Below are 19,229 nucleotides of genomic sequence, written 5' to 3'. Positions count from 1 at the left end.
CACAGAGCACCAGGCTGAGTTCCTTGTGTGATACAACAACTTCCCACTAGCTATCTGTATTGTATATTAACACGTATATATGGGATCTAGAAAAATTGTACTGATGAACCTATTTGTTGGGCAGGACTAGAGATGCAGAAGTAGAGAATGGACTTGTGGACACAGAGGGGAAAGGTGAGGGTTGGACAAATCGAGAGAGTAGTGCTGAAATATATATTACCATGTGTAAAATAGCTAGTGAAAACGCTCAGATTTTTAATGGAGAAAGCTTTCTAAACTTCAAATTGGCACATTGGCACATAATGGCGCTCAATATTAACTAATTATTACTGACTGAAAACAAACTTGACATACCATAAAAAACCTAACAAAAACAACTTTGAAAAGCATAGAGTTTTAGTATATGGACAAGCTATATTACTTAGTTTTTAAGAGCATCTCTGCATTTTAGTAGAGTGCAGTAGCTAGCGGTTTATTCTCTTTTAACTAGGTTGAATCATCACAGACCTGTACACTTTGATTGCATTAGTTTATTCCTTTGAAGAACTGCACATAATGAATTTAATATTATGTGCTTGTCTTTCAATTGCTATATGATAAGATTTCCTAAAGCATTTTTTTTTGGGGGGAAATAAGGTTGAAGATTTTCTCTACTGCCTAACTTAGTTGTGTTTATATAAAATTCTCTAATTCTTTTTTTTTTTTTTTTTATTATGCAGCATTTTATTTTTTTAAAAAATTACCTTCATGGAATACATTTTCACAGTAGAAATTCCCAGTGGGAAAACAACAACTTATCACTTATAATTTTATATTTGTGGACAGATTATTTTAGGACAAGTAAAATAAACACGTTTGAGGATTAAGTCTTGGTTTAGAATCTGTAACAATTTGAAACATCTATAACGGGACCTCTTTCCTAAATAGAACTTTTCTACATTCAGAAACTCTCCAGGCTCTTCTTCCTAGGATTTAGAAATCAGTAATGTGAAATATCAGCATTTCTAATTTTCAATTTTCCCTAAGACATGTAACCATCAGTAACTGGTATCAAGTGAACAGAGGGGGAGGTTTACAAAAACTAAACACTGCCTAATTTTCTGCAGTCTTTACTTATGAATTAAGTCTTTCCCTTTCTCCATCATCCTAGGACAAATACAGACGTTTGATCAGATATCGAGAGTAATAAAGCTGAATTCCCTTTAAGAGTTTGATCAATTAAAAGGCAAAAAGCTCATATATAATGTTCAGTTATACTATGAGACTTGTGAAAAGCTGAGATACTCCATTAGCCCCCCAGAATACATAAATCAGACTTATAATTTCTTAAGATACAACTTCTCTCAAATCTTTCTTCAAAGATTAAATTCTAAAAACAATCAGGTGATTAGGAGGAGAGGTTTGTCTCACCAATGTTTTTCCTTCTTATCGTGAGTTGAAATGGCATGACAGAGCAGAGGCAAGGAGGTGTACAATCAATTCTCAAGGTATTAAGTCTAAAAGGTCAGAGCTTCCACAGCATAGCCACAGCTTTGCAGATGCCCACATCATGATAGTTGAAGTAACAGAGCCCAGCAAAGGTGAAAGCTGAGAGCACCAAAAGGCCTGTCTTGGCAGCTTTCTGCACTGCATCTCCATGAACATAGTCAGTAACAACTTGTCCAATGCCCCAGTGACTGTGGAGAGTGAGGGTTGCGGCCAGAGAGTAGTCCATTGCAGAACAAGGATTCAAATAAGCAGCTGGAATTAGGCCCAGGAGCAAAACACTGACAACCCTCTCACCAGTCCAGTGGAGAGATGCAGCCTTGGAGCCAGAATGGTGGCTGGGGGACAGGTGAATATGCTGTGTTCCACACCATCCTTGAGCAGGTCGGCCCTGGAGAAATGCTGAGACAAGAGCTGGTCTGACCACTGGGGTTCGGAGGAGCAGAGCTCGCCCTTCTCTGACGCCGCAGAGGACACTTAGCCTCCAGAGAGTCGCCATGTCGCTCTGCAAGGTTCAAGGTCAACCAGCAACCCGGAAGCAGTCATACGACAACATCCGCCCGCGACGAGGAAGAAAACAGAAAAGTCTAATTCTTTTATAAATAATCTATAGATAAAGTTTGTTTCCCCTCTAAGAACTGTGATACTCCTTTCTAGGAATGAGAAATATGATATGTTCTAATTACCTTTTTCACTGTCTTTACCAGGAACCTCTATAGTACCAACTTAGAAATTTAGATAAAGCAAATATATTGACATTTATTGGCTTTTTAAAATATTTGGTATTTTATACATTTATGTTCTACTGTTACATTTCATGCTCATTTTTGTTAACCTATTGTCTCAAATCCTTTGTGACAAATAATAGGTCAAAATTTAACTATGAAATAGATCAGTTCCACCAAGCTTTGTGTATTTTGTTTGAATTAAGAGAAAAGTGTGTAAATAACACATTTTAAAATGACACATTATGCATTTATTTAAATTTATTAAATTTGACAAAGGAACTATTCAACCAAAATGCAAACAAAGGGCTTCTAGATGTTAGACCCTTAGGACTGAAAGGACTTTGGTGGTCACTAAGAAAATCTTTTGGAGAAAGTAATGGCAACTCACTCCAGTACTCTTGCCTGGAAAATCCCATGGATGGAGGAGCCTGGTAGGCTGCAGTCCATGGGGTCGCTAAGAGTCGGATATAACCGAACGTCTTCACTTTCACTTTTCAGTATCATGCATTGGAGAAGGAAATGGCAACCCATTCCAGTGTTCTTGCCTGGAGAATCCCAGGGCCGGGGGAGCCTGGTGGGCTGCTGTCTCGCACAGAGTCGGACACGACTGAAGCGACATAGCAAGCAAGCAAAAGAATCTTTAATGTCTTAGATTTTGCATTCCCACTGACATCATTTTCTGAAAATTTTGTAAAGTTTGGTGTACAATTCTTCCAGTTTTAAATCTGGTGACAAGCTTTTAAAAAATAGTCACTTAAATTAAGGTAGGTTTGCTTGATAATAATGTACATCACAATATCAAATAATTTTAACTAAAAGTGAAAGTATTTTGATCCCTTTAATTTTTCTCATAGTTTGCACATTTATAAATATCCTAAGTCTCATTCAAACCACTGTTTCTGAGTTATTTACATTCATCTAAATGCTAGTAGGTAAGAGTTACCTTATATCTAAAAATAACATCTAATTTGTGCCTTTTTAAACATTTCTAAGCTTGAAAAAAAGCAATTTGTTTCATTATCATTTAAATTTGGACGTGAGCTCAAAAGGAATTGTTTTAAAAACTTAGTAAAGAGTTAGTTGCAAACGCAGGGGCCTGTATACCCTTAGCTGTAAAGGATAAGAAAAAAGTGAATTATAGTTTCAGTCAGTAACCTACATCCCACCTCACCCAACACTCTGTCAAGTTGGAGATAATATGGAAAGATTGTTTAGGGACCCTGGAACATCTAACTGAGGAACTGGGGACATCTGAGTCATAAAAGTAGCTGCCAACAAAAATAAAACTGCTGCTATGATTGGTTCTGTGTAGGAGAGGGCAGTCATCGCAGCTGGGGTTGCTGGACTGTGTTGAGAGAAGAGGTTCCCACTAGTTGTGATAGCATCCTACCCATAGCCTCATCCACTTTTCTGATCAAGTGGGCCTCTTCAGATGCTTTGTTTTGTGGAAACATTTCCCTCTAAAAATCTTGAGTCATGTGCAAACAGTTGAGACATTCCCTTTCCCTGAAAACGAAAAGTAGAAAAGATTTCCTCATTTACTTGGGTTGATTTAGGTGCCTAGAGAAGATATCTTTATTTATTTATTTAAAATTTAAATTTATTTATTTTAATTGGAGGCTAAATACTTTACAGTGTTGTATTGGTTTTGCCATAGATCAACATGAATCCACCATGAGTATACACGTGTTCCCCATCCTGAACACCCCTCCTACCTCCCTCCCCATACCATCCCTCTGGGTCATCCCAGTGCACCAGCCCCAAGCATCCTGTATCATGCATCAAACTTGGACTGGCAATTCGTTTCATATATGATATTATACATGTTTCAATGCCATTCTCCCAAATCATCCTATCTTCACGCTCTCCCACAGAGTCCAAAAGACTGTTCTCTACATCTGTGTCTCTTTTGCTCTCTCGCATACAGGGTTATCGTTACCATCTTTCTAAATTCCATATATATGCATTAGTATACTGTATTGGTGTTTTTCTTTCTGGCTTACTTCACTCTGTATGATAGGCTCCAGTTTCATCCGCCTCATTAGAAATGATTCAAATGCATTCTTTTTAATGGCTGAGTAATACTCCATTGTGTATATGTACCACAGCTTTCTTGTCCATTCATCTGCTGATGGACATCTAGGTTGCTTCCATGTCCTGGCTGTTATAAACAGTGGTGCGATGAACATTGGGGTACATGTGTCTCTTTCAGTTTTGGTTTCCTCAGAATGTGTGTATACCCAGAAGTGGGATTGCTGGGTCATATGGCAGTTCTATTTCCAGTTTTTTTAAGGAATCTCCACACTGTTCTCCATAGTGGCTGTACTAGCTTGCATTCCCACCAACAGTGTAGGAGGGTTCCCTTTTCTCCACATCCTCTCCAGCATTTATTTCTTGTAGACTTTTGGATCGCAGCCATCCTGACTGGCATGAAGTGGTACCTCATTGTGGTTTTGATGTGCATTTCTCTGATAATGAGTGATGTTGAGCATCTTTTCATGTGTTTGTTAGCCATTTGTATGTCTTCTTTGAAGAAATGTCTGTTTAGGTCTTTGGCCCATTTTTTGATTGGGTCATTTATTTTTCTGGAATTGAGCTGCAGGGGTTGCTTGTATATTTTTGAGATTAGTTGTTTGTCAGTTGCTTCTAAAGGCTGTCTTTTCCCCTTGCTTATAGTTTCCTTTGTTGTGCAGAAGCTTTTAATTTTAATTAGATCCCATTTGTTTATTTTTGCTTTTATTTCCAGAATTCTGGGAGGTGGGTCATAGAGAATCCTGCTATGATTTATGTCAGATATTGTTTTGCCTATGTTCTCCTGTAGGAGTTTTATAGTTTCTGGTCTTATGTTTAGATCTTTAATCCATTTTGAGTTTATTTTTGTGTATGGTGTTAGAAAGTGTTCTTGCTTTATTCTTTTACAAGTGGTTGACCAGTTTTCCCAGCACCACTTGTTAAAGAGATTGTCTTTTCTCCATTGTATATTCTTGCCTCCTTTGTCAAAGATAAGGTGTCCATAGGTGAGTGGATATATCTCTGGGCTTTCTATTTTGTTCCATTGATCTATATTTTTGTCTTTGTGCCAGTACCATACTGTCTTGATGACTGTAGCTTTGTAGTAGAGCCTGAAGTCAGGCAGGTTGATTCATCCAGTTCTATTCTTCTTTCTCAAGATTGCTTTGGCTATTCGAGGTTTTTTGTATTTCCATACAAATTGTGAAATTATTTATTCTAGCTTTGTGAAAAATACCATTGGTAGCTTGATAGCTGCTTTGAACCTATAGATTGCTTTGGGTAATATACTCATTTTCACTGTATTGATTCTTCTGATCCATGAACACAGTATATTTCTCCATCAATTAGTGTCCTCTTTGATTTCTTTCACCAGTGTTTTATAGTTTTCTCTATATAGGTCTTTTGTTTCTTTAGGTAGATATATTCCTAAGTATTTTATTCTTTTCATTGCAATGGTGAATGGAATTGTTTCCTTAATTTCTCTATTTTCTTATTATTAGTGTATCGGAATGCAAGGGATTTTTGTGTGTTGATTTAATATCCTGCAACTTTACTATATTCATTGATTAGCTCTAGTAATTTTCTGGTGGAGTCTTTAGGGTTTTCCATGTAGAGGATCATGTCATCTGCAAACAGTGAGAGTTTTACTTCTTCTTTTCCAATTTGGATCCCTTTTATTTCTTTTTCTGTTCTGATTGCTGTGACCAAAACTTCCAAAACTACGTTGAATAGTAGTGGTGTAAGTGGGCATCCTCATCTTGTTCCTGACTTTAGGGGAAATGCTTTCAATTTTTCACCATTGGGGATAATGTTTGCTGTGGGTTTGTCATATATAGCTTTTATTATGTTGAGGTATGTTCCTTCTATTCCTGCTTTCTGGAGAGTTTTTATCATAAATGGATGTTTAATTTTGTCAAAGGCTTTCTTTGCATCTATTGAGATAATCATATGGCTTTTATTGTTCAATTTGTTAATGTGGTGTATTACATTGATTGATTTGTGGATATTGAAGAATCCTTGCATCCCTGGAATAAAGCCCCCTTGGTCATGATTTATGATCTTTTTAATGTGTTTTTGGTTTCTGATTGCTAGAATTTTGTTAAGGATTTTTGCATCTATGTTCATCAGTGATATTGACCTGTAGTTTTCTTTTTTCATGGCATCTTTGTCAGGTTTTGGTATTAGGGTGATGGTAGCCTCTTAGAATGAGTTTGGAACTTTACCTTCCTTGGCAGTTTTCTGGAAGAGTTTGAGGAGGATAGGTGTTAGCTCTTCTCAAAATTTTTGGTAGAATTCAGCTGTGAAGCCGTCTGGACCTGGGCTTTTGTTTGCTGGAAGATTTCTGATTACAGTTTCAATGTCTGTGCTTGTGATGGGTTTAAGATTTTCTATTTCTTTCTGGTTCAGTTTTGGAAAGTTGTGTTTTTCTAAGAATTTGTCCATTTCCTCCAATTTGTCTATTTTATTGGCATATAATTGCTGATAGCAGTCTCATGATCCTTTGTATTTCTGTGTTGTCTGTTGTGATCTCTCCATTTTCATTTCTAATTTTATTGATTTGATTTTTGTCCCTTTGTTTCTTGATGAATCTGGCTAATGGTTTGTCAATTTTATTTATCCTTTCAAAGAACCAGCTTTTGGCTTTGTTGATTTTTGCTATGGTCTCTTTTGTTTCTTTTGCATTTATTTTTGCCTTATTTTTTTTTGTTTTTTATTTTTTAAATTTTAAAATCTTTAATTCTTACATGCGTTCCCAAACATGAGCCCCCCTCCCACCTCCCTCCCCATAACATCTCTCTGGGTCATCCCCATGCACCAGCCCCAAGCATGCTGTATCCTGCGTCAGACATAGACTGGCGATTCAATTCTTACATGATAGTATACTTGTTAGAATGCCATTCTCCCAAATCATCCCACCCTCGCCCTCTCCCTCTGAGTCCAAAAGTCCGTTATACACATCTGTGTCTTTTTTGCTGTCTTGCATACAGGGTCGTCATTGCCATCTTTCTAAATTCCATATATATGTGTTAGTATACTGTATTGGTGTTTTTCTTTCTGTATTTTTGCCTTAATTTTTAAGATTTCTTTCCTTCTACTAACCCTGGGGTTCTTCATTTCTTCCTTTTCTAGTTGCTTTAGGTATAGAGTTAGGTTATTTATTTGAGTTTTTTCTTGTTTCTTGAGGTATGCCTGTATTGCTATGAACCTTGCCCTTAGCACTGCTTTTACAGTGTCCCCCAGGTTTTGGGTTGTTGTGTTTTCATTTTCATTTGTTTGGTTCTATGCATATTTTGATTTCTCTGATTTCTTCTGTGATGTTGGTTATTCAGCAGGGTGTTGTTCAGCCTCCATATGTTGAAAGTTTTAATAGTTTTTCTCCTGTAAGTGAGATCTAATCTTAACTGCATTGTGGTCAGAAAAGATGCTTGGAATGCTTTCAATTTTTTTGAATTTACCAAGGCTAGATTTATGGCCCAGGATGTGATCTATCCTGGAGAAGGTTCCGTGTACACTTGAGAAAAAGGTGAAATTCATTGTTTTGGGGTGAAATGTCCTATAGATATCAATTAGGGCTAACTTGTCTATTGTATCATTTAAAGTTTGTCTTTCCTTGTTAATTTTCTGTTTAGTTGATCTATCCATAGGTGTGAGTGAGATATTAAAGTCTCCCACTATTATTGTGTAACTGTTAATTTCCCCTTTCATACTTGTTAGCATTTGTCTTACATATTGTGGTGCTCCTATGTTGGGTGCATATATATTTATAATTGTTATATATCTTCTTCTTGGATTGATCCTTTGATCATTATGTAGTGTCTTTCTTTGTCTCTTTTCACAGCCTTTGTTTTAAAGTCTATTTTATCTGTTATGAGTATTGCTACTCCTGCTTTCTTTTGGTCTCTATTTGCATGGAATATCTTTTTCCAGCCCTTCACTTTCAGTCTTTATGTGTCCCTTGTTTTGAGGTGGGTCTCTTGTAGACAACATATATAGGGGTCTTGTTTTTGTATTCATTCAGCCAGTCTTTCTTCTTTGGTTGGGGCATTCAACGCATTTACTTTTAAGGTAATTATTAAGTAAGTAATAATGGTAAGTATGATCCCGTTGCCATTTACTTTATTGTTTTGCATTTGCATTTATACACGCTTTTTGTGTTTCCTGTCTAGAGAAGATCTTTTAGCATTTGTTGGAGAGCTGGTTTGGTGGTGCTGAATTCTCTCAGCTTTTGCTTGTCTGTAAAGCTTTTGATTTCTCCTTCATATTTGAATGAGATCCTTGCTGGGTACAGTAATCTGTGCTGTAGGTTATTTTCTTTCGTCACTTTAAGTATGTCCTGCCATTCCCTCTTGGCCTGAAGAGTTTCTATTGAAAGATCAGCTGTTTTCCATATGGGAATCCCCTTGTGTGTTATTTGTTTTTTCCCTTGCTGATTTTAATATTTGTTCTTTGTATTTGATGTTTGTTAATTTGATTAATATGTGTCTTGGAATGTTTTGCCTCAGGTTTATCCTGTTTGGGACTCTCTGGGTTTCTTGGAGTTGGGTGATTATTTCCTTCTCCATTTTAGGGAAGTTTTCAACTATTATCTCCTCAAGTATTTTCTCATGGTCTTTCTTTTTGTCTTCTTCTTCTGGGATTCCTATAATTCGAATGTTGGGGCGTTTAACATTGTCCTGGCGGTCTCTGAGATTGTCCTCATTTCTTTTAATTCGTTTTTCTTTTTTCCTCTCTGATTCATTTATTTCTACCATTCTATCTTCTACCTCACTAATCCTATCTTCTGCCTCCGTTATTCTACTATTTGTTCCCTCCAGAGTGTTTTTGATATCATTTATTGCATTGTTCCTTATATATTGACTCTTTTTTATTTTTTCTAGGTCCTTGTTAAACCTTTCTTGCATCTTCTCAGTCCTTGTCTCCAGGCTATTTATCTGTGATTCGATTTTGTTTTCAAGTTTTTGGATCATTTTCGCTATCATTATTTGGAATTCTTTCGCAGGTAGATTCCCTATCTCTTCCTCTTTTGTTTGGTTTGATGGGCATTTCTCCTGTTCCTTTACCTGCTGGATATTCCTGTCTCTTCATCTTGTTTATATTGCTGTGTTTGGGGTGGCCTTCTGTATTCTGGCAGTTTGTGGAGTTCTCTTTATTGTGGAGTTTCCTCGCTGTGGGTGGGGTTGTACGGGTGGCTTGCCAAGGTTTCCTGGTTAGGGAAGCTTGTGTCAGTGTTCTGGTGGGTGGAGCTGGATTTCTTCTCTCTGGAGTGCAATGAAATGTCCAGTAATGAGTTGTGAGATATCAGTGGGTTTGGAGTGACTTTGGGCAGCCTGTATATTGAAGCTCAGGGCTATGTTCTGTGTTGCTGGAGAATTTGCATGGTATGTCTTGCTCTGGAACTTGTTGGCCCTTAGGTGGTGCTTGGTTTCAGTGTAGGTATGGAGGCGTTTGATGAGTTACTGTCAATTAATATTCCCTGGAGTCAGGAGTTCTCTGCTGTTTTCAGGATTTGGACTTAAGCCTCCTGCTTCTGCTTTTCAGTCTTATTTTTACAGTAGCCTCAAGACTTATCCATCTATACAGCACCATTGATAAAACATCTAGGTTAAAGATGAAAACTTTCTCCACAGTGAGGGACACCCAGAGAGGTTCACAGAGTTACATGCAGAAGAGAAGAGGGAAGAGGGAGTTAGAGGTGACCCGGATGAGATGAGGTGGAATCAAAAGAGGAGAGAGCAATCTAGCCAGTAATCACTTCCTTATGTGCACTCCACAGTCTGGACCGCTCAGAGATGTTCACGGAGTTATACAGAGAAGAGGGAGGAAGGAGACAGAGGTGGCCAGGAGGATAAAGGGAGGAATCAGAAGGAGAGAGACAGATCCAGCCAGTAATCAGTTCCCTAAGTGTTCTCCATAGCCTGGAACACACAAAGAGATTCACAGGATTGGGTAGAGAAGAGAAGGGGGAGGGAGGAGATAGAGGTGACCTGGTGGAGGAAAAAAGAGAGTCCAAAGAGGGAGAGAGCAGTCAAGCCAGTAATCTCACTCCCAAGTAAAAATGGGTACTGAAGATTGGTTCTTAAAGGTACAAAATTGTTAATGAATACCAAAAAGCAAAGATTAAAAATCTAGAGTAGAGTTTGGATTTTCAAAAATACAATATTAAAGAAAAAAAACTAAACAAAGTCACAAAAATTATAAAATATATATATATGAAGTTTGCTTTAAAAAATAGGGTGTCTCTTTTTTTTGCAAAGTAATAGTAGGTTATAAAAATGAAAATTAAAGGAGTAATAGAGGACTTAAAAATAAAAAAAATTAAAAAAAATTAATGATAGTAAAAATAGTAAAAATATATCTAGGACTTTCTCTGGTGTTCTTGTGTGAAGTGTGGGGTCAGTTCATTTTTGGATAGTTTCTTGATTCTGCTTATATTTCTCAAGATCTATAGGCCCCTTCCTGTGTAGTTGGTACTAACTACAGGGTTTTAATCTACTACACCTGTCACTTCCAAGGAGGTTCCCTCTGATTTGGCTTCTTCTGTTTGCTGGTCTCTTCAGTGTCTAATTTCTGCTCTGACACAAGGGGGCGGTGGTGGACACTCTTTTAGGCTCACTTGTTCAGTCTTGCTGCGGGGAGGGAGGGACGCACGCGGCAAACAAATACCACTGGCGTGTGCTCACAGTGTCTCGGCCACACTGGGTTTGCCCCAACTCACAGCGTGTGTGCTTTCCCTGTCTACACTGCTTAGGCTTTAGGTTGCTCTGGCGGGAACTGTCTGAGGCCGGCCCTGGGTTGTATGCGCTTCCCAGGTCTAAGCTGCTCAGGTTCAGGTACTCAGGTAGTCCTCAGAGGCACAGACTCAGTTGGGCCTGCGTTTTGTGCCCTTCCCAGGTCAGAGCAGCTCAGGTAATCAGGTGTTTGGCGAGCGCAGTCGCTGTGACTTATTGCCTCCCCTGTCCCTGCTGCTCAGTTTTCTGGGTGTACAACTGGCACACCTTCTCAGGTGGATGTTGACCATCCAGAATCCCAAGAAGCCTTAGTTAGCAACGAAGCCTGCTTGCAGTTTGGTAGGTAATGCCTCTCTGGGGCCGTGATTGCCCCCTTCCGGCTCTGGCTGCCCTCGCCTGCCTGTCACCGGAAGGGGATGTCTGGCCTGCAGCCAGCTAGCTCTGCTCAGTCCTTTGTTCTGTGAGCAGGCCTGGCAGTGTCTTAGGTTAGGGCTTTTCGCGTGGTAGCTATCCCACAGTCTGGTCTGCTATCCCAAGTTAGTTTGGTCTGATTGCCCTCAGGGCATTCAGGCCCGTTCTTACTCTAAGCCATGTAGCCCGCGCCTCCCTGCCCAGCCGCTGCTTGCTCGTGGTGGATGCGGGTGTCTGTGCTGCTTCTCCCCTGGGGGAGTTACCGTTGGGCACGTAATCTGTGGGTTTTAATTATTTATTTATTTTTTCTCCCGGTTATGTTGCCCTCTGTGGTTCCAAGGCTTGCCACAGACTCAGCAGTGAGAGTGTTTCCTGGTGTTTGGAAACTTCTCTCTTTTTTAAGACTCCCTTCCTGGGAAGGAGCTCTGTCCCTACCTCTTTTGCCTCTCTTTTATCTTTTATAGTTTTTCCTACCTCCTTTCAAAGACAATGGGCTGCTTTTCTGGGTGCCTGATGTCCTCTGCCAGCATTCAGAAGTTATTTTGTGGAATTTACTCAGCATTCAGATGTTCTTTTGTTGAATTTGTGGGGGAGAAAGTGGTCTCCCTGTCATATTCCTCTGCCATCTTAGGACCGCTGAGAAGATACCTTTAGATGTGAGAATCCTATTTAGTGTGTTCAGGTTGCTCATAACAAAATACCACAGGCTAGGTAGCTTACGAATGACAGAAATTTATTTCTCACAGTTGCATACTGGAAGCATGATTTCAGGGTGCCAGCTTGTTTCTCTGGGTTGCATACTTTTCCTTGTATCCTCACATGGCAGCAGGGGCTGGGGAGCTCTGTGGGGTGTCTTTCATAAGAGCACAAATCCCATTTATGAGGGTTTCACCTTCATGACCTAATAATTTCCCCAAGGTCCTTCCTAGTGATACCATGACTTTTGGGGCTTACGATTTCAGCATATGAACTTTGGGGTGGGGACACACTCAGACTATAGCAAACCTTTTGTAAAATGGAAAAGGAACCTTATTTCCTTTGGTTTAACTTTATACCAGTACCAAAAATAGGCTGAGGGCTTTCCAAATGGAAGACCCTGGTCATTTCTTTATGGGCAAATCCCACATTTCCTTTGAGGATTGCAGTCTTGGGATGACAGCTTGTGTTGGCTCTTTTCTTTCATTGATGTTTGTGCTTTGTTAGTATCACTTCACTATATCTCATGTTCAGTTGGCCAATTACTATAAAATTATTGTCATATGTGAAAGTGTTTGGCTATAGATAAAAACACACAGACTTTTTATTTTCAAAATAATGGCAATAAAATATTGCTCAAATATTAATATTCCAACCAGACTTGATCAACTGTCAGGTGAGATGGTACCATGTGCCAGAGCATGAAAGTGACCCATATAATTCTTCTGCTAGAATTAAGAGTGGATCAATGATGTTTTTGAAAATTCATGAACATCTGTTTTTCTTTTTTCTTTCCTGATTAATTCTATTAACCTATACATAATTCTTTGCATGGAGAAGCTCTGGTCAGAAAAGCTCATTTCAGGCAATGAGGATATATAAAAGTGCAGCTCACTTAGGTTCCATCAAGGAGTAATCTGAAATGGAGATTTTGTTTTTATGGTAAAATTTAGGGAAGTTGTAAGATTATTACCAATTTTCTGTTAATGACTTGAATTTTTAAGTTACAAATGTGACAGCTGATGTTTGTGCATAAGTCAAGTCAGGATTACATTGAGGGTGATGCTTCAATTTAGGCACTAAAATTAAGAAGCAGATGTTAGGACATATTAAATTGGATACAATTGTAGATCTCCTGGGAAACTCTAATTTTGGCATTATTTAAGGTTTTTATTTACTTGCATTATGCTTGAGGAATCAACCCCATACTTGTTAGGTAATATTATATATTTTTTATCATTGGTTTTTCAATGAAAAATGACTTCTCTGGGTGGCTCAGATGGTAAAGCATCTGCCTACAATGCAGGAGACCCAGGTTCAATCCCTGGGTTGGGAAGATCTCCTGGAGATGGAAATGGTAACCCACTCCAGTATTCTTGCCTGGAAAATCCCATGGATGGAAGAGCCTGGTAGGATACAGTCCATGGGGTCGCAAAGAGTCAGACATGACTGAGCGACTTCACTTTCTTTCACTTTTTCAATGAAAAAGCTATGACAAATATAATATGGAAACAAACTCTGAGAGAGGAAGTGATGTATTAAGAAAGGTGTTTGCACTGTTACATTTAAAATGGATAACCAACAAGGGCCTACTGTATAGCACATGGAACTCTGTTCAGTGTTATGCAGCAGCCTGGATGACAGGGGAGTTTGAGGGAGAATGAATACATGTCTATGTATAGCTGAGTATCTTTCCTGTTCACTTGAAACTGTCAAAACACTGTTAATTGTCTAAAACCCAACACAAAAAAAGAATATATTAAGAAAAAGAAAGATGTTTGAGTAGGAATGTAACAGTCAAGAAAAATGATGCCAGAAATTGAGTGGGCCCATCATGGGTAAGTCCCACACTTCATGGTCTGTTAGAGATCTAGAATACAGTTCTCTGTGGAACTGTGAGAACTGTACTGAGTTCTCCGAAGCACTTGTAGAGCATCTTGTGGCTTCAGGTATCTGTGAGGCATTGTGGCATCTTCTCTTGAGATCTTAGGCTAGGTTCTCCAGAAACATGAAGAGTTGCATGTAGGAAGTTTATTGGAGAATGTACTTGGCAACAGCACCCAAGGAAGGGAGGCGTGAGGAACTGGGTAGAGAGAGAAGGTGATGTAGACCCACAGGGAGGCCTGGAGCAGAGCTGACTTCTCAGAGTTGTCTCAAGTTGAGGCAAGGGGACAAGGCCTATGTTGTGTCTCCTCCGATCTTCCCTTATCATCCAGACGTTGGGAAAGGGCTGCCTTAAGAGCGTATGCATCTTGGGTGAGGTTGCTCCCCTTATTACTGGGCATTTGTCAAAGACTATCTTGGCTGTGAGTTATCAGCTATCAATACTCCCAGCAGCTGGGCTCATGAGGTCTCTGTTCTGAAGGGGGATAATGGTGACCTGACCACAGCATTCTTTGTGATTACCAGGCCCTGTTGGATGTAGAGCATGCAATGATTATATTACTGCTATTATTATTAATGATCAAAACTAGCATTTACTGAGACCTCTTCATGCTGGGCACTGTGCCAATGCTTTGTGAGGCTGATCACTTTAAGCATGACCTTGCTGTGAGGCAATATAGAGCACTGGTTACAAACACAAGCTTTGGGATCAAAGGGTTTGGGCAAAATGCCAGCTTGGCTTTCCACTTTTTTACCTGTGCAACCCAGAACAAGGTAAACTTTTAGATGGTATCTCCTAGAGCACCTTGAAATATTAAAAGAACTTAATTGTATAAAACATTTAGAATAGCACCATCATATATTTTATACCCAAGAAATGTTAGTGATAATATCCATTTTACAGATGAGGAAACTGAGGCTTGGAGAGGTGAGGTAACTGCTAAGGCACATGAACTCAGGCAACTTGACCCAGTGAGTCCATTCTCTTAACCTTTATTGAACATTTTTCTGTAATAAAGTAATATGTGATAGGTCCAAGAAAATCAAATAAAATGTTTTCCATGCCTTTTGGATAAGAGGGCCAAACGGTGAAGATTAACTGCATAAAATAAAATGGGTTTTTGTGATGTTGCAACAAGAGTATAACTTTAAAGAGAAAGTAATCTTTTATTTGTTTATTTATTCATTATTCAACAGATTTTTTTTTTTGAATTGGGCCATTTTGTCCCAGCTATTCTGTTGGACTCTGTGGTTAAAGTGGTTAGCAAGACTGTCATTCTTCCTCCCCTTCAGGACTTATGATCAAATAAGAAGTATGCTAATTTTATACAAGGTAAGTATAAGTTAATGTGGACATGAGTGGAAGAGAGAGCCTCAGGTTTAGTTCCTACTTAAGGACTTCATTTATGGTGAAAACATACTCATAACCTACATGAATCAATAATAATTACCCTATTTCCCCTGACCCTTGATGGGGCCTCACAGCATGCTGTAGAAGTACATTATGTGTGCTCAAAAAGAAAATAAAAAAGTGAAATTTTAGCAGTACAGGTGAGCCATTTCATTCAGTGGCTGTATGCCCTGGAGAGAGCATGAAATGGGAAATATTACTTTGCTATTCAGTCAGTTGACTTCAGTTTCCATTTATTTTCTGTAATATGAGCACTTTATTGAGCTGGGCATGATTCTTATGTTAAAGACATTTACTTTTCAAAAACATAGCCTCTAAACATAAACTAACTATTTCATCTGTGCTGAATTGAAGAAACAGCAATCTGTTCCAATCCTGAAGGAAAAATTTCTGGTGTTGAACGTATTGGTCTCCAATGTAGTATAAAATATGCTCATGTATGGTAGTTGATCTGTGATTACACGGATTTTTAGTGGTAGTTTTGATTATATGCAATTTTTTTTTGCCTTATATGCCAACTTTAGAACTTAACCATTTAATATAATGTAACTTCATATAGTATTGTCCTTAAGTAAGTGGATCCTGCAAGCAGGTAAACTTGGGTTCAGATCATGGTACCCACATAACATCTGTGACACTGGGGAATTCAGATAACTTCTCACTCTTCATTTCCCTCCTCTGTGAAATGGGGATAATCCTAAAACATAAGATTGTTAGGAGAATTAAATGCGAATATATGTAAAACCCTTAGCACAGTTTACTGAGCAATAAGTGGCCTATTGAAAAAAATTCCTTGTGAAACATAGAACTCTAGAGTTTCAGAGTTGACACAATAGCTAAAAGGTATTTTGTGCTGGTGTGTGTATTAGGAAGTAATAAACATGGAAGAAAGCAACGTATAAAACAGTGATTAATTTTGGAGTTAGTGCTGAACTTGAAACCCCACTTACTACACTTACAACTTTGTAACTTTGGGCAAGTTATTTGACTTCTCCAAGCTGCTCATCTGTAAAATGATACAATTTAGAATTCCAAACTCATAGGGCTGTTGTGAGAATAAAATGAAATGATCCATGTGAAGTACTTAGCTTAATTCTGGCACATAGTATGCACTCAAAGGTGTTAGCTATTATTATAGGAAAATTTCATGCAAAATGCCATTTTAACTTTCACAATTACTATTTTAAAAATACAAGAAGAGAAGTTCAATGATTTCTCTAGCTGGTAAGTGGTGATATTTGTATCAATAATGGATCCTTTGACTCCACGTTCAGGAACTTTTCTACAATCTCCTCATACTCTTTTCCCCTTACCCCACCCCTTGTTCTGCCCTCCCCAATGAAACATGGGTAAGATGCTGTTACAGTTTATATTTCTGATGTAACTGTATAATTTCACAGACCTGATACTCAAATGAATCCTAAAGCTAAAATTAAACTCAGGGACTATCCAAGCAAGGTTTCAATAGCATACAACTATGCCAATCTGTGGAAGCCCATAATGCCTGAGTGAATCTCCAGAAACAATTCAGAGGATATGTCAAGCTTAAATAGTCAGACAGAATTTTAAAAAGAAAAATAAGGATAACTTTCTGTAAATACAAGGCAGAGACTAGAAGTGGCAGAGGAGCATGGAAGTAAATTTTTCATCGTGGTTGCTTCAGTTTAAGAAGGATTCATGGTAATTGCACTTTGTGGATTAGAAAATCAAATACAATCTCTTATTGCCTCATTAAAGTCCCCCCACTTTTTTTTTTTACTAGTTACAGAAGCCTCTTAGTATTTACATCTTTGGAATCCATTTTAATCTTTACATTTATCAACTGGGAGTGGAATGAAAACACTGAGTAGAAGAAACAAGTTAATGTTGGATGTCCACTGGTTCAATACCTAATAAAATTGATCCATGTCTTTGGACCCTGGAATCTAGTATGATGAGCAGGTCCTTAGCATTATATTTAGAGACATTAGGGTGCCTGCTGCATATCATGTCTGTGGCATAAAGGAGCAAAGTGCAAATTCAAAGCCATGTTGACTGTAGTCTAGTCAGTCTGGATCACAGTGATTTCACCACTTGCTTTAGGTTTTGAGTCCCCTATCCTTTGCATTTAAGCCTGCCTACATATCCAATAACTGTGTCGTTTCAAGACTGACATAGTTGTCCCGCTTCCTCTTCTATTGTTGCCTGTTCTCATTCTGATTCAGTTCAATTCCTGGCACTGGTCTGGGTCTCTCTGACTCTATGTTGTGCCTCAGGACCTCCTAACTTTCATATCATGCTCAGAGGTTTTGACTTGTATATTTTACTGCTTTGAATGTCCTCTGTCCTTTCCTGCTCCCAGCTCACTTACCTGCTCACACTCTAGGAAGATAATGAATCTCAAACATCTGGTTGGCAGCACTAGGCAGACTTCTTCAGAAACCTGGTCTTCTCAGGGGTATATATATATATATATATATATATATTTCTTGAATTGCTTTGTTACACTGCCATTTCTTGCATAAACTCTGCTCAACTGCACATACATGCACTGAGTTATTTGCACACATTTCCTTCTGTAAGTTATAATAACTGATGTTTATTATTAGTTGTTGTATACGCAGTACTATTCCAAGCACTTTATACACATCAAATTCATTTAATCTTCAAACAACTCTTTTCAGTTCAGTTCAGTCTCTCAGTCGTGTCCGACTCTTTGCGACCCCATGAATCGCAGCACGCCAGGCCTCCCTGTCCATCACCAGCTCCCGGAGTTCACTCAAACTCCTGTCCATCGAGTCGGTGATGCCATCCAGCCATCTCATCCTCTGCCGTCCCCTTCTCTTCTTGCCCCCAATCCCTTCTGCATCAGGGTCTTTTCCAATGAGTCAACTCTTTGCATGAGGTGGCCAAAGTATTGGAGTTTCAGCTTCAACATCAGTCCTTCCAATGAACACCCAGGACTGATCTCCTTTAGGATGAACTGGTTGGATCTCCTTGCAGTCCAAGGGACTCTCAAGAGTCTTCTCCAACACCACAATTCAAAAGCACCAATTCTTTAGTGCTCAGCTTTCTTCACAGTCCAACTCTCACATCCATACATGACCACTGGAAAAACCATAGCCTTGACTAGACGGACCTTTGTTAGCAAAGTAATGTCTCTGCTTTTGAATATGTTATCTAGATTGGTCATAACTTTCCTTCCAAGGACTAAGCGTCTTTTAATTTCATGGCTGCAATCACCATCTTCAGTGATTTTGGAGCCCCAAAGAATAAAGTCTGACACTGTTTCCACTGTTTCCCCATCTATTTCCCATGAAGTGATGGGACCAGATGCCATGATCTTAGTTTTCTGAATGTTGAGCTTTAAGCCAACTTTTTCATTCTCCTCTTTCACTTTCATCAAGAGGCTTTTTAGTTCCTCTTCACTTTTTGCCATAAGGGTGGTGTCATCTGCATATCTGAGGTTATTGATATTTCTCCCAGCAATCTTGATTCCAGCTTGTGCTTCTTCTAGCCCAGTGTTTCTCATGATGTACTCTGCATATAAGTTAAATAAGCAGGCTGACAATATACAGCCTTGGCGTACTCCTTTTCCCATTTGAAACCAGTCTGTTGTTCCATGTCCAGTTCTAACTTTTGCTTCCTGACCTGCATATAGGTTTCTGAAGAGGCAGGTCAGGCAGTCTGGTATTCCCATCTCTTTCAGAATTGTCCACAGTTTATTGTGATCCACAACTTAGGTAGATAATATTATCTCCATTTTACAGATAAGAAAACTGAGCTGCAGAGAAATTAAGTAGTTCATCAAAGGTTACCTGTACCTCCATTAAAGGAAAGTTAAAACAGTATTCTAACTATCTTATGTCAGGATGTTGTCTATCCAATCACTGA

The 19,229-nt window shown here is 38.8% G+C and overlaps 1 protein-coding gene across 1 annotated transcript; it reads right to left on the bottom strand.

Annotated features, from left to right (window-relative positions):
* Positions 1–693: 693 nt before the first annotated feature.
* On the bottom strand, positions 694–2,065 carry LOC138432547 (succinate dehydrogenase [ubiquinone] cytochrome b small subunit, mitochondrial). The gene has a single exon (XM_069573876.1). The coding sequence runs from the start codon at positions 1,982–1,984 to the stop codon at positions 1,505–1,507; it is 480 nt and encodes a 159-aa protein (XP_069429977.1). The 5' UTR covers positions 1,985–2,065; the 3' UTR covers positions 694–1,504.
* Positions 2,066–19,229: the final 17,164 nt, after the last annotated feature.

Source organism: Ovis canadensis, chromosome 2 (genome assembly GCF_042477335.2).
Source record: "Ovis canadensis isolate MfBH-ARS-UI-01 breed Bighorn chromosome 2, ARS-UI_OviCan_v2, whole genome shotgun sequence".
Classification (NCBI taxonomy): Eukaryota; Metazoa; Chordata; class Mammalia; order Artiodactyla; family Bovidae; genus Ovis; species Ovis canadensis.
The sequence above is the reverse complement of the archived record's forward strand: the minus strand, read 5'-3'. Positions and strand labels throughout refer to the sequence as shown.